Raw genomic sequence first — 16,134 nt, 5'->3', positions numbered from 1 at the left:
GCCACACTATTCTATTCTCAACTCCACGCCGACGTGGATAGTAGGGCATGAAAAGGTCGGAGGACGCGTACCGCCGCCCCTCGCGGGCTCGCTGCGCTCGCCACGCTTCGGGTTGGCGTGGATCGTGGGGTGGCGTACAAAAATTGGGGGGACATTTAAGGGTTAATTGGGGCTATTTGGGCTCTGTAGCCCATTTTACATTGATTCCTATGGTAAAATCGCGGGCATTGAGGCATTTTTAAGTAAAATCGCGGTCAATCAGGCTTTTTAACATTGTTCCCTATGGGAAAATCGCGGTCATCGCGGGTACCCGATTTTGATGTACCCGCGATTTACCCGCGATGCCCGCGATTTTTTACCCCCGACGCCCGCGATTCTGATCGCGGGCGCCGTTCTAGGTAAAGAGTACCTTTTTTTTTTTTTATAAACATTCCATTTGGAATTAAACAAGTTGTTGCATAATAATAATAATACTTATCAAGGGGTGTTTTACCTTCACTGACTGTTAGAAATTCCCCATAGAACACCAATAAAATGAGTCATGTGACACAATAACATGAAGGGAGTCACATTTCTGCTCTTCAGACATAAGCAATGACATTGCTACTTTATGCTGAAGCAACAGTCTATAATCCAATGGCGAGATATTGCTATGCATCCCATGAAGTTTATATTTTCACTATGAATTGAGTATAATGTCCTGATGTTTTCTCCTACACTCATCAGGAGACACTTCTTGTGTTTGCAGAAGTGCAACAGTATTAAGTGTCTCCTGCAGCGTGAGACAGCACGAGTCAGTACAAGCTGTAAGGTCACGGACCAACATCAGCACTTATCTGCCGGCAAAAACTGACAAGCTGAGAATTTTTGGATACTGATGTTTATCAGAGTTGGAAAATCAGCAATAAATGGATTTGTAGAAGAGGAACATTAGTAGGCGGTGTGAAAAACACGTGGAGAAAAGTTTTTTACCTTGCCAACCCGGTTTGCACACTGGCTTTACATCCACTTTCACAGTGACCTCTTCTGCTGTGTGTTTCTGGCCGCAGTCATAGGCGGTAACTTTAATCTCATATTGGCGCTGCTTATCATAGCTTAGCTTCTCTGTGTTCCTGATGTTACCTTGAAAAAGAAACGCACACAATGATTATTTATAATTGCCTCTTCATTTCTGTAATGTTCTTCTGCTCAGATATATTACTTTATCATGTCCTAGGCAATTTAGATAGCTTAGACTTAATCATAATAAAAAAAGGGTTTATTTTATTTTTTTATTGTACTTTTTTGTTCTAAGTACTGTTCTCTTATTTTAACTTTTTTTTACAATTTTAAGCTTGTCTTATGTATTATTAAAAATGTACAGGTTTATTATTGAATGCATCAAATAGCAACGACATAAGAATACCAGAAGGAATCTGTACCAAACTAATTGGGGTCGATTGAGATGTGGATGTAAAAATGGGAATAAGTTATTATAAAAAAAACATTTTCACAAAGGGCCGGATGTATGAAGTTTCAAAAGTGATAAAGTGGAGATTGATAAACAACCAGCCAATCAGTTCACACCTATCATTTTTCAAACCCAGCCTGTAACATGGCAGTTAGGAGCTGATTGGCTGTTTGTTTTTCACTCTCCATTTTATCACTTTTTGAAGCTTGATACATCTGGCCGACTCTGTGTAATTCACATTTAATTAAGACACACTGGAGTTACATGGTTCACGTCCCCCTCCATGTATGGCCTGCATTTGTATGGAGTATGGGACAGAAGTTCAACAGTATTTAGGTCGACAATTGATAGGTTGACATCAAATGGTCAAGATGCATTGGGCCGACAGGTACAAAAGCTCGACAGATAAAAGTTTGACAGAGGTTAAAGTTGACATGACAATGGTCAACACACAACACAACACAAGTTTTGGTACTTATGTAGTATCTGGGCTGCCGATTTCTAAATCGGGTCGGATCGGGAGATCGCATCGCATCGCATGCGACCATGCGATTCGATGCGATGCGATGCGATGCGATGACCCGATTTTTCCATAGGAATCAATGTTAAAATGGACTGAGTCCATTTTAACATGGAATTCAATGGGAAAAATGGGTCCTTTTCATACCCCTACTATCCAAGTGGGCATGGAGTTGGATATAAACCTGTGGCGAGCGTAGCGAGCCACCGAGCCCGAAGCGTGGCGAGCGAAGCGAGCCCCGCGAGGGGACGAATACCGTCCCCTCGCGGGGCTCGCTTCGCTCGCCACGCTTCGGGCTCGGTGGCTCGCTACGCTCGCCACAGGTTTATATCCAACTCCATGCCCACTTGGATAGTAGGGGTATGAAAAGGACCCATTTTTCCATAGGAATCATTTTAACATTGATTCCTATGGAAAAATCGGGTCATCGCATCCGATATCGGATGCGATGCGATGCGATGCGATGCGATATCGCATCGCATCGCATCTGATTGTATGCCTTAACTTAAGGCATACAATCAAAAAATCGGCAGCCCAGATACTACATAAGTACCCAAGTTTTTACAGGGTTTATTTTTTTTCGGTCAAATCTTGTATGTTTTGTAATATGTAACCACCATCAGTGAGAATGTATTTTCTCGCTATGGTGGGTTGTTGTGCTCAATAGTAGTCCACCTGTATAGTAAAGCAAACAAATGTTAGGTAATCATGGCGAGTTGACCTTTTGAAGCTGTTGACACTTTGTAACCGTTGACCTTTCATCTTTCATTTGTACTCTTTTGTACTAATACATATTGACCATATGGGGCGAAATATAATAGGGTGTGATTTTTTAGACAGCTAATATAATCGCACATGTCAAATTTACGATTTTTATCCGAAATTCACACATGTAATAGGGTGCAAATTTTTAGGCAAAGTCAGAAATCACATGTGATTTTGGTGATTTTTTTAGTAAAAAAAATGTGCGATTTTTTTAGACATATGCCGTTTTTTAGTAACGATAATGTGCGTTTTTTTTTAAACACGTGATTGTGTGCTTTTGTAAAAATATAAAGAAAAAAAAACGGCGTGGGGTCCCCCCTCCCATGCATAACCAGCTCCAAGCTCATTGAACCGATCCTGGTTCCCAAAATACTGCGGACAAAAAAACTGGGGATCCCCCATACTTTGGAACTATCACCGGGCTCCAACAGCCAGCGGTGTCATGCAACAGCTGGGGTACTATTTACACAAGGTCCCCCGGCCAAAACATGACGATCGTGACTGGTCAGCCCTGGACAGGGTACCTGGGGGAGTGGGGACCCCACCAAGTGAGCACGGTCCCCCTGCACTGAGAGCGGAGAATCTCGCTTCCCTCCGTAATTCAACAACTCTTTACTGGAATCGGGAACAGTGGAGCTTACATCATCTATCCAGCGCCATTGATCGCCATATGGAAGAGGATCCATTTACCTCATATCTAAAAAGGTAGATTGGTCTGTGACATACAGTATGAACTTTCCAGGTTGTACACCACAGCACTTGAGGCTCAAGAGATATTCAATATTCCTTCAAAGCATTGGTGGATGGTATGTTTATACTGATTTATTATTGTCAAAATTGTATTTATTACTTTTACATTTACATATTACTTTTATGTGAAGTCAATCCAATGTTTTTTTTAACTATATTCCAATAGCGCTGCTTCATACTGTATCTGTTTGTTTGGTATATCTGACTATAACAGGACTAACTATCCTGTTTTTTAGCAGCTGCTGGTCGAACAGCAAGTGTCACAGTGCCCTTGCCAGGCCTCAGGAGTGAGGGCCTTTGCTCTATGAAAGATATGTAGCCTACATTCAACTCTGCATCAGCATTTACATCTCACTGCTCTATTGAACAGGGATTGGCAAACCAGGCAACTCCAGACATCGCTCTTCTTCCTTGTCTTAGTTTTCCATACCCTCAGCTTGAAATTGAGATATCACATAATCAGAGGGACGGGGCTGTCACAGTGCAGAAAATTGCTGTGCTATCATATACTGTAGGTAAACTAGGAGAATCTTAGGACAACTTATACCCCTTTCACACCAAAAGCAAATAACCAGGTTAAAGATTTTCAATCTGGGAATTTGCTGAAAAACTCAGGTTTTTCTTTAGTGGGAAAGGGTCAACATGAGTCTTAAATCCCGGCACTCCAACCCTGGTCTTGACCAGGGTTGGAGTGCCGGAATTTAAGACCCATGTTGGTCCCTTCACACCACAGAAAAACCTGGGTTTTTCAGCAAATTCTCAGGTTGAAAAGCTTTAACCAGGAAATTTGCGGGTGGTGTGAATTGGGGTCAGACTGCACCTGGCAAAATTGCTGGGTAATTACCGTGTGGCCTGTGTGAAAGGGGTATTAGAGATACAGGTTAACAATGGCGCAGAGGAGCTGCAGGTCCAGGCCTTCACATAAAATTAGGCCCATCTCATGACACCGACAGACACCTACTGGCCACATATTTGGCCATAAATAATAAGTATTAAAATTGCATTCCTGTTATACACATTACTGCAATTTTTGTACTTTTATACAGTGTATTTAGGGAGAGCCATTCTGATCTGTTCGGACCCCTGCGTATTCAAAATGGGGACCAATGTTTGCTCTTTGCACAGATTTGCATGTGTAGGGCTGCACAGGGGGGTTGGGTGGACCAAGGCTGGTGTTTGCATGAAAACACCCAGCGTTTCCTGGGTGTACCCATGAAAATGCTGGGTGCACCACACGCAGATGGGCAGCTGCCTACCGAGGGGACCAGATGGCTCAAATATACGTCAGTTAAGACTGACTTATATTTGTGAACAGGGGAAAAATCATTTGATGGTTGGCAATGTACGCTTGGTGTGGGGGGGCGGGCATTCGCTCACCCGGTTGGCTCCATTAGTTTTTTACGCACCTTAGCGAGTCAACCAGAGTCAGGCCCATAGTGTATAGTATATGGGGTCTACCTGCCCACATGGCATTAGAGTCACATCTTCCACTTCTCATAACAGGCCCTAGAACATTACCATCTCCAGGCCCATTAGGCACTTAACCCTGCCCTGCCAATCTGCCTTGTATAGTCTCTCCTAATGTTTTGATGTGATGTGTTTCTCTAAAACAATAACATTACATACAAATAGGTTTTCATTCATTTTGGAACTTTACGTGATAGTCTCCCACACATTAGTATAAGCAATTGCATGACTTTTTTATTATATAATAGCATAATTGCTGCTATACTGTTAAACAATTACCAAATTAATTTGCATTCAGTACACACTTGGAATAAACTATTGAGGATAATACTGTATGTGCTTATTAGATTAATCACAATAGCAATTATCTCACACATTATAATCATTAACTATCTAATATCCTCTGACAACTGTAAGCTCCCAGCAGCCAATTTTAGCAGGAATACTGAAGATAGCGTTCTAGTGAGATAAATTGTCAGGTTTGAATGGCGTACAGTGAAATACATTACAATGAGGAATCTAGATGTGTAACTGCTCTGCTACTTTCCAATCAAAGAGTCAAAGTTATAAAAAGGAAATTGAAAGACTTCAATCATACGGCTGTTATAATAGGAGAATCTTGAGCAATGAGATGAAGACCAATCATTTCATATTGATTGACATTAGCAGCCGGTGGATATTAGCATCTCGTCAATTTTTCTCATACAAAAGCGCTCTATAAATGAAACAACATTAAAATAAAAAAGCTTTACCCTACAGAGCAATCGACATTTAACAGCATGACACTTAGGGCTGCTGTATAGGCAATGTGTTCTGTTGCCTCTGTCAGGTCTGTCAGGTCTGTCAGGACTGAGGGCCTTATTCTAGTTCACTCTTAGAGGCAAATTCCTTCTCAAATGGACAAAACCATGTGCACTGCAGGTGGGGCAGATGTAACATGTGCAGATAGAATTAGATTTGGGTGGAGTTTTTCTTCAAAGTGAGATCTATATTGCAGTGTAGAAATAAAGCAGTCAGTTAGTATCCCTGCACCGAAACAAATTACAGTAACTCACCCAAATCTAATTCTATCTGCATCTGTTACACCTGCCCCCCTGCAGTGCACATGGTTTTGTCCATCTGAGAAGGAATTTGCCTCTAAGAGTGAACTAGAATAAGGCCCTGGATGTTTTTGTGTTCCCAGCTGTGATTGTAGGGGGCCAGTGGTGGATGAAGAGAAATGGAACTTGGATGCATACACTGGAGAGATGAGGTATTACAGAGTAATTTGATATGGACGGTACAGATGATATTGAGAAGTTGGCAGATATCCAGAACAGAGGCACAGAATCCAACCAGCGGGTAGTTTTCTCCAGGGAACCCCGCCAAGTGATATGGGTTCTGCTGCTGACTGGAAGGTTGTAGCCCTCTGTCTGGGTTTCCTTGTACCTATCTGTAATAAACATGGGGACTTGCAATACTGGGTATTGATGGTAGACAATCAATTAGGGAACCATTTGTGAAGGGTTCGGTCTGGGAACTGATGGTTTGTATGTAACATACGGACGCTAATTAGTGGGATATGGCCACTAATTGCCAGTAAAATATACCTGGAAAATACTGTACACTTATATATTTTCCAGGCATATTCGGCAGAAGCCTGCACGGATCAGTCAGACGCGTGCAGGCTTCAGTGTAAAAAAAATAGAAAAATAAATAATTTAAAAAATGGCGCTGGGACAACTCCCCCCACCCCCCCCTATGGCCATAACCAGCACCCGGCTCAAGGGCCAGTCCTGGTTCCAAAAATATGGGGGGGAAAATTACTAGGGATCCCCCCGTATTTTGAAAACCAACAGCAGGCCCAATCAGCCAGCAGAGTATTGCCACAGCTGGGGGGAGATTTTTTATACAAGTCCCCCCAGCCAGAGCATTAACCCCCTGACCAGTCAGTCTGGGCAAGGATCCTGGGAAAATGGGGGTGCTAGAATTTACCTGCCCAGACTGAAACCTGGGGCTGTCCCCGGTGCCCCTGGGTGGTGGCTACAAGACTGATGTTGGTATAAAAAATAGATAAAACTATTCTGTATTTCTGTGGAACTATGAGTCCCAGCAAGCCTCCCCCACATGCAGGGACTTGGAGAACCACAAGTCCCAGCATGCGGGGCATTAAAGGGCCTGCTGGAATTGTAGTTCCACATCAGTACAAATAGTGAAATAACCACACTCCATTAAAGTATAACTTTATTACATCCAGAGCACATACATACTGATACTGACACTGACCTAACTTGACACATAGGTAGGTATCCTACATCCGCTGGTCCTGAATAAAATCCATATTGGGTACCTGTGAAAGGAGTCCATACTTACCAGGGTCCTCCGGCATAGATAACATCCTCTTCAATCCAAGTAGGCATCCCAGGGACTTGGTAAAAAAAAAAAAATGTAGCTTATACCATTCACGGACTGGCGAGAAGCCGAAGGATGTCTGTTTACATCCTGCGGCTCCTCCCCCTGAATAACACTATTGGCTGCCTAGCGGCCAATCAGGAGTGTGTTGGCCACAGGAGTTTGTTGCCCAGAAACTACCATCTTTCTACTAAAAGAAAAAACCTCTAAAATCAATTACACCAAGCAACTGGCAGCCAGAAAGCACACCCCTCCTCCTGCAACCTGAAAACACCCACTTGGCTTTTCTTTGTGCTTTCTGTGTAGTGAGTTGTCCAAATGTAGCTCCTGCCCCGGTTTCTCTGCACTACACGCTCTCTTTCCCTCCAAGTTCTAGCTTTCAGACAACATCAGCAGCTCAGCAAAGGAAAGGCAGCAAAAAAATTCCATACAGTTGGGTTTATGAAATACTCAGCCTAAGCCCTTCCGGTAGAGAGGTATGGGCACTGATCATGATCCATCAGAGACTGGCCTGGGGACTGAAGGGAATGGGGGAGGCTCTGAATAACATTATTAAAATGATTAAATATTAACTTTAAAAAAAAAAATTCAACTTAGCAACAGTAGCCTTTTTGTTTTGTGGTGATCACAGGCCAAACACATAGCATTTGGCATATGTACCGTTGTATTGTATGCAGTGGTACAATAAAATAAATATGCTCTAATACCAGTTCACCCTGGTGGATTTATGACCCAGAAAGTATGCTTAGCAATTCCCATCACCTTGCTTAACACACCTAATTTCCCATCTCCCTACCTATCAAAAGAAAGCTAAACCACTGCGCACTACACTACACCACTTAAATCATAGCACAATCGGCTTTACAAACCAATACTGGCAAATAACCAGCTATTGAAGGCGTTCTAGTTAACCCAAGATCAAATGACATTTTATTTCAACTTTCTGAAAATCAGGTCACACTTAAACTTTAGTATAAGGCAAGTGATACAGAGAGGATTTTCATAGCTTTCAGGACATTTACAATATTACAGAATACATTATTTCTTGCCCTGTAAAACTATGAAGCAGGTACATAATTGTACTTAGAACACTTTTCCCTCAGTAATACGCTTCTCAGGAGTGCACAGATGTTCTTCCTCCTTATCTCCTAGACTAGTTTCTGGCATATTTTGAATTTCTTCCTTCCAAAAAACCCAGGACCTCATTAAAGTTGCATTGTTACATAGAAGCATATGTTAACTTGGGATGGTGCTTAAACTCCTTCCTTATTTCTTTAAAGTTTACAATTTTTTTGTTATTTAGATTTAATGAACTGTCCTCTGAACAGAAGGAGAAATGGCTCCGCAGAAGGCAAAAGCACAATATGTTTTCATCAGACGTTAGTAGGTGAGAGCACATTTCCAACTAGAGAATCAGTGGTGCAGCAAGTTTAAATTTGGTCATAGTTATACAACAGATCTTACAAGGTTTCACGGGAAAGTCAATCCTGAAAGCTGCCAAAAAACCTTATTCATCTATATCTCCTGACAATAGAGAGTGACTACATGATTTCACAGTGGAAATTTATAACAATGGAACTAAAAAGTACAGGCAAGCTGATAAAATAAGAACTTGTTTTTTTATGAGCATGAGAATATATCCAAGCATAGTGCTTGGAAAAAAATGGTAATGAACGTAATTTATTACAAGAGTATTTGTATTTATAGGAGTATATTTTTCTTGGAAACAATCATCTACATTACAACATTGTTGGAAACAGTCAATTCAATAAGAGGGTTCAAGACAGTACTACGGGTTTAACATCAGGAAGACACAAAGGATCCCAAGAAAATGTTAATTGTTAGAAAGATTTTTAGTGATACATTACTTGCGTTTGTATGTGACAAGATTTAAAAGAATTGCTTTAATGGTTATTCATTAAAAATAAGCACTAGACATAGACAAAACAGTGACACAACCAAAAACAGATACATATAACATATAACATAAAATGATAGCTGAGCTCGTATTGGAAAAGACACTCAGGTAGATGGGGCCAATAGCGGTATGTTCCTCGTGGAACAGTTGGTCCCAAAAGTGGGAAATTCCAAAAGTTCCCACGGGGGTCACGGTCCCCAAATGGAATGCTCTTCCAAGTTTATCGACTCAAGTATCGGTGGTTTTGATAGGGATCAGAAATAATCGCTAGAAAAAATCAATCAATACACCAATATACAATTTCTCAGATGTGAGGTGGCAGTATATTTTATCTATCCAGGTATTACGCCCTCCGAATATCTGCAGTGACGACACACTGCACAGTTATAGGTAACCTGTGTCGACTCTGCTCTGGCACATTGTATGGATATCACTAATTGTGTGCAAAACCAAAAAACTGCTGTGTTAGATCCCTATCACTTGTCATTCAACATACATCTGTATGGTATAAAGATAATGTACTTTTGTAAATGATACAGGTGATTACGTCAAATAGTACAGTGAAAATTAATCACACATTTGATAGAAAAAAGCGAAAATATAGCTTTTGTATGCAAAGGTAGCACTGTCTCCTCTCCCCCTAAGAAGTGAGTTTGTAGAAGAAAGATGGAATAGAAAGAGTAGGGAAAGGAGAAAGAAGGGAGTCGAAAAGATTGGAAAAAGCTGGAAAGGATGAAAAAGAGAGAGAAAGCAGAGAGAGAAAGCTAGAGAGGATGAGAAAGGGTGTAGGTACCTCAGAGGTGACAATTCACCAACTTTATATACCTATAGCAGGCTAGAGATGATGAGTTCTCGCAGTGAGGTCTCCCTCATCTGTTACTTGTCACCACTCTGCATGCCAGCTGCCATCCATGATAGATGGGCCTTCTAGGTATTGTGGGAAGTCAAAGACCTGCGCTCTCTGATATAATCCCACAGGACTGCTGCTGCCCAGCTCTATATACCTATGGCCAAAAGGGGGTCCACCGGTTTCCTCAGTAGGGTCTCCCCCCTCTGTGTACTCAGGTTATACCTCAGATTGGTCGGCTTCCTGTAGCATGTGTTGCCACGGGGCTTTTGAGGTATTGCGGGTGAGCGAGTCCTGGTTATAGGGATTGCAGGAAGAGAGGACCAATGGGAGAGAGAATAAGGGTAGGAGAGAAGGGTGAAAATTGAGAGTAAGGGGAAGCTGCTGTCACAGATAAATAATTTCTTATCCCCAAGGGTGGGTGCTTCCCTGGAAAGCAGTTGTGGTGCCCAGGGCTGAATAGTGCTGCTATTCCCCAATTATGGATAATTATATCGCAGGGTGACAGGCAGCCTCTTGTATTTGCTGTTTGTCGTTTTGGAAATAAATATATAATAAACGTGGGTGCAGGGGACCTGAGAAGAAAAAAGAAGACAAGAGGAAAAAAGAGAAAGAAAAAGAAAAAGAAAGAGAAAAAGAAAAAAGCAAGTGGGAGAAAGAAGGAGTGAAGAAGACAGCGGATACCTCTGATTTCACCCCGGGGATCAAGTCCTTGATCTCCACCGGGTTTGCCGCTGTATGAGGCGGTGCGCAATCCCTGCTGTCTCTTCCGCTTAGCGTGTGTGTGTCTCACGGAGCCGCCGTCAATCAGCGTCTGTGGTGTATGCTCCGGACCTGCCGTCGGTCAGAGACTGTCAGCCGGGGAAGTCCTCAGCAGGGTGCAAGAGTGTGCAGATGACAGGAGGCACTGAAAGAGTGCACCGAAGTTTCCTATGTCCTGTCAGGCAGCCTGTTTCTCGCATCAGCGGAGCCTACGGATATGGGTGACAGGAGGCACTGGAAAGGTCAGCCAGTGTCTCCTAATTGCTGTAAATCAGCGTATCTTTAGCAGACGATCGTTTCGCCACGGAGGCTTTCTCAATGTGTTTGAAAAAGAGTGCCCCGACAAAGAGAGAGTCTTTCCCCTCTTCCTTAAACATACTTCTCATACTCTCTAGGGAGCACCTCCACAATCTCTATTTGGTGAAAGGACGCTAGAACTACTAGCCCTAAATACTACATCTATACTGTGGATACCTGATATCTTTCGCTAGAATTTTTTCTACACTAACCTGTGCACTGGTCCATACCCACGCATCCCCCTCCCCTAAAAAAGTAATCAATTCAATAAGAGGCCAAGTTGGCATTTCAGTGGTGTATAAATTCCGTTAACAGTGGCAGGACTTGCCCACTTCATGGCATGGTCTCACTCCAGACTCTACAGAGCCATGTGGGGTGGGAGCAAAATTCTTGCATCTGGCGATACTGCTAGTGCGCCATAAAGCTGCACTCACTGTTGCCCCCTCTGGGAGGGAGCAACCAGGTCGCACAACAGGGGGCAGTATAGTTCTGGTATAGGGGACAATCCATGGGCATAGAGAAATTATCACATCATCATCATAGCCCCACCCCTGCTTTCACTGTGCTCAGGCCGAGAGACCCTTGACAATATCCCCTGCATCCCCCCTTAATCTGCCTTTGCTTGTTGTTATTTAACTAAATCTAGAAGCTCAAGCCCCATACACACTAGAGTATATTGTTCATAAAGGTCCTTCTGAGTGATATCTTTTAAAATATCCTCTAGTGTGTACACTCCCATGTATCATTAATGACCCTTGCCGTCTTCTGAACATGCAGGTCAATTTGGCTATATAGTCAATGACCAGCATGTTCAACGGGCCCCAGTGACATCGCTGAACGATACCTTTTACCGATATCGTTAAATGTGTATGCTCAATATCGTTTGACCAGGAGTTCAGGGAAAACACTGACCATATTGAACATTGTTTATATCGTTTAGTGTATATGAGCCTTTAGACTGAGCAACACCCTACTTGTAAACCTGTGCACCTCTATATTACACAGATCTTACTGGGAAGACTAATGTAGAATTATAGGGACTTGTTCTTCTTACTAGTCATATTGATTTGGCCGAAGGCAGAGATAGATTTATAGAGAAATTATTATTCTGATTGAAAGATTGGAAGTACTGTACTATAAACTGGGACTATCGCTGAGAAAACATGGACAAAACCAGGAGCTCTCTCATGCCCCCTCGTATTAATACGGTTCCTTTAAACAAGCTCACAGTAAATAATACAGTATATCGTGTGAGAAGGGAAAAAGCACAGCCAGGTAACATCTTTTACTGAGTTTGCCATTAATGGACAGAAAAACGCTTGTCAAGTAACAGAAGCACATCATAATCTCTTTCTTATGGGGTTGCTTGAGGTTAGCCTAAGGCTCTCCTCGTAGAAGCAACAGTGTTGGCTGAGATACGCTGAGCTTAACATTACACTGTGGGTTTTAAATGAAATGTGTATATTTATAGAGTGGTAAAGTTCAAGAGCAATGTGACATCTACAGAGAGTCTAAAATACATATGGCAAAGTGTGACTTATTAGCTATTGAACCACTGTGCCAGAGTAAAGGTTACTTTTTAGTCACTTCATTAACTGCTGTTTAGAAGCACCTGCATTTGGGTTCTGCCCACATAACAATACAGTACATTCAGACATCATTTTAATGGTGTTTCAGTACTAATTACATTGTAGCAACTGAGGGTGGTAACAAATCATTTATTCAGTATTTAAACTATTTTAAGTTTAAGAAGAATATTTATTATTAGTAAAGGACGGCAGCGTTTAAATGATGTATCCAAGAGTTGCAGAAGCGGACACCAATGCACAGTAATGTTCCGGAACCAGGAGGCCACTGTGGGCCGGAAGTGGCAGAGGGATCCAGATAGGAACTCCTAATAGGAAGCAGCGAGGCTGAGCGGTCAAATTTATATAATCTGAAGCTCTATTCCCCAAAAAAACATGCTATTCTTTGTCAGCAGTATTCAACATGGGATAATGCCAGTTGCTTTGACTCTACACATCCCAGCATGCCAAATTATGCTATATTGGCATACTCAAACAGTGTCAGGGTATGCTAGGATGTGTAGTTCCACAACAGCTGGAGAGCAACATGTACTAAGTGGTCTACAGGCATAATTACGCTTCAAAATGATTATTAACTGTTTTCCACCATCTCAGATTATAAACTCATTGGGAGGGGCAGAGGCAGATTTAGACCTTAAGCAAGATATCTGTTTGACCAATCCTCAAACAATCCGTAGCACTATCATTTTGCTGGCGGCATCAATAGAGTACTGTACCTTGGCACGTGTATAGACAGTGGTAGAAACCATTGTGTGTGTCCAAATATTATTTACCCCATCAAAGAACATCATAAAGGTACTTTCGGAGTGTGGGCAGATCAGTCATAATGCCACGTGGTAGTCACCCAATGCTCCTCTGAGAAAATTTAGGACAGTCAGGATACCTTTATGGGGCCCCTTGGGACCTGTAGGGCCCTAAGCAGGTGCCTAGGTTGCCTTGTGAGAAATCCTCCTATGAGAGAGGGCCATCTTTACCTTTCATCTCATAATATTGTATGTTACTAATCTGTATCATGATATTTTCTATATATATATGGAAGATACTTAATTTGTTGGCACTTACAAATAAAAAGAATAGCCACAGCCTCATACCCTGCAGCTTGATTACAGATGCCTCTTTATGAAAATTGCTGTTTTGCATGATGGAAAAAAATTAAGAAAGAAAATGAAGTCAGTAAGCTGTGATCAACCTTCCATCACAAACCAGCTCTTAAAAGCACAATTGTTCTGAGGCTGTGAGAGTCACAGCCCGTGAGGATGAGACTCATCCTTGAATAGTTTTTACAGAGCGCACTGCTGCCAGCTAATGTGCCATTGCTGATTCTCAGATTAGTGGAGTCGATGAGAGATTGTTGGGCTGTTTTGTTAGACAGCAAAAGTGCCCAGATATTTACAGTTCAACACTTGAGAAGAAAGCTGCTAGCATTTTAACCCTGACACGGATACCAGACAGACCGGCTACAGTACTTCATACTATTCCACTTACTTAAGTTTCTTGGTTGTGTTTTTTAACAGCTGGAAAATAGATGAATATAAATGTGTAGTATATATACTAGTATGGCTTTTCAAAGTGCTAGGTGATGAAGTATTAACACCTAAAGCCATGTATCCCCGAAATAAAGGTTAAGAAATACAGTAAGGAGTAATTGGCAGAATTGTGATATAACTCTTGCACCTCTGAACTTTTGTCGAAAACTTATGGTTATTTCTCCATAACTTGTCCTTTTTTTTAATCAATGAATGTGATATGTGTATAAAATAATGTTTCATAAACTGGCCACACACTTGTCCAATTTTGCCCAATTTCGAAGCATCGGGACGATAAATGGCATAAAAACTGGAAAATTGGATGTGCGATACCGTCCGCATCGGATCGGTGCCCCTAGATCGCTAGTTCTGCACTATAGATATACCAGGACTGGAACCTTTTATCATGAACTTGTTACTAGGACATGGGATATTTTATGCAAAAACGCTGTGATATATTTCTTTAGATTAGGACTTCTTAGGGGTAGATTTACTATCTGTTGGGTTTACAAAGCTGCCGATGATCTGCGACTTTGATTCATGGATTTCCCAGGGCAACAGTAATTAATGCTAAATCAGCATAGCATTAGGTTCAGCATTAATTAGTATTGCCTGTTGAAATCCATCGGTCAAAGATGCCGATCACCAGTGACTTTTTAAATCCAACAGATAGTAAATCTACCTCTTGGACTGTCAGTTATTGATTTCTCCCAGCAACTGTTGACTTACAGTTTAGGCGCTTCCTGATATTCACATCTTTAGCGTGAGAGCCAGACACTGAGCCGATTTGGTCCGATTGCGACTAATCGGGCCGTTAAATTGGACCAAATCGGCTGTCCCTGACATGGGTCGGGTCCGATGCGCGGTCCCGTGCGCATCAGACCCGAACAGGTGGTCCGACCTGCTGCCCGTCCGACTACCTGTCCTGGGACCTCCCACCTGGCGGCGAGGCAGGAAGCAGGAACGCATGGGATCCATCACAACAAAGTGTGACGGATCGCATGCGTCCCTGCCGCCAGGAAGGTCCCGGGCGGCTTGCAGGGTAGTGAGTGTCCGTACACTGCTGCGAGACATTGCAGCAGTGTATGGGCACCTTTAGTTTTTCTGCAACTTCTTGATGTTACTAGAGAAAAGAAGACACCTAGGGGTAGATTTACTAAGGTGTCGGTTGTCAAGCCACAGAGCAATAGTTTCAAACCAGCAATAGGAGTAAATGCTAAAGGAATAAATGCTAAACAAGCCAGGTTTGACCATTTCTATTGTAGTTGTATAATTATCAGTCAAAACCTCCAGTAATCTGTGTCCTGGATAACCTCGGCTATAGTAAATCTACCCTCTGGTGAGAATAAGGTGGGATTACCCCCTGGCTGAAACCTCAGAATACCAACTGTAATAAAGATAGCTTTGTAAATCATTATCAAGGTTGACAAATTAGGCCTTAACATCTATAGCCAGATTTTCAAGGGTTGAGGTGACTACAAAGAGTCTTAAAAGGATAAGGGAGGGGGAAGGGATTCAATTGGATGCAGTAATTTATTGTATGTAAAAAAGCATGGTGACCTCAGACTTTAACACCTGGGTTGATTCAATTAGAGGCCCATTTTCCACCTTCGTAAATTACCTTGTTACCGAGCATTAATTTCCTGAACCTATGGGTTACCAGCCAAGGCACGCAAAAATAGGCTATTGTCGATTTCATTTTAGACCTGCTCAGGCTGTAACAAAAATCCCCAATAACTGCCCTTACTGCTTCAATTAGCCTGTAGTAAATTCCTGCAGCTAATTGAATTCCCCTCTTACAAATAAATGGAGATTAGGAATGTCTATATTAGAGATGTGCGGCGGCCACTTTTTC

General features: G+C 42.2%; 1 protein-coding gene across 1 annotated transcript in view; it reads right to left on the bottom strand.

Moving 5' to 3' along the window:
* The window catches only part of CLSTN2 (calsyntenin 2), a 741,013-nt gene that overhangs the window by 176,076 nt on the left and 548,803 nt on the right, over positions 1-16,134 (bottom strand). Inside the window, exon 5 of the mRNA XM_083178042.1 lies at positions 973-1,122. Coding sequence (XP_083034168.1) covers positions 973-1,122 — 150 coding nt within the window. The remainder of the gene's footprint in view (positions 1-972; positions 1,123-16,134) is intronic.

This window comes from Crinia signifera, chromosome 3 (assembly GCF_055691185.1).
Source record: "Crinia signifera chromosome 3, ASM5569118v1, whole genome shotgun sequence".
Lineage (NCBI taxonomy): Eukaryota > Metazoa > Chordata > Amphibia > Anura > Myobatrachidae > Crinia > Crinia signifera.
Note: the sequence above shows the minus strand (reverse complement) of the source record. Positions and strands in the feature narration are given on the sequence as shown.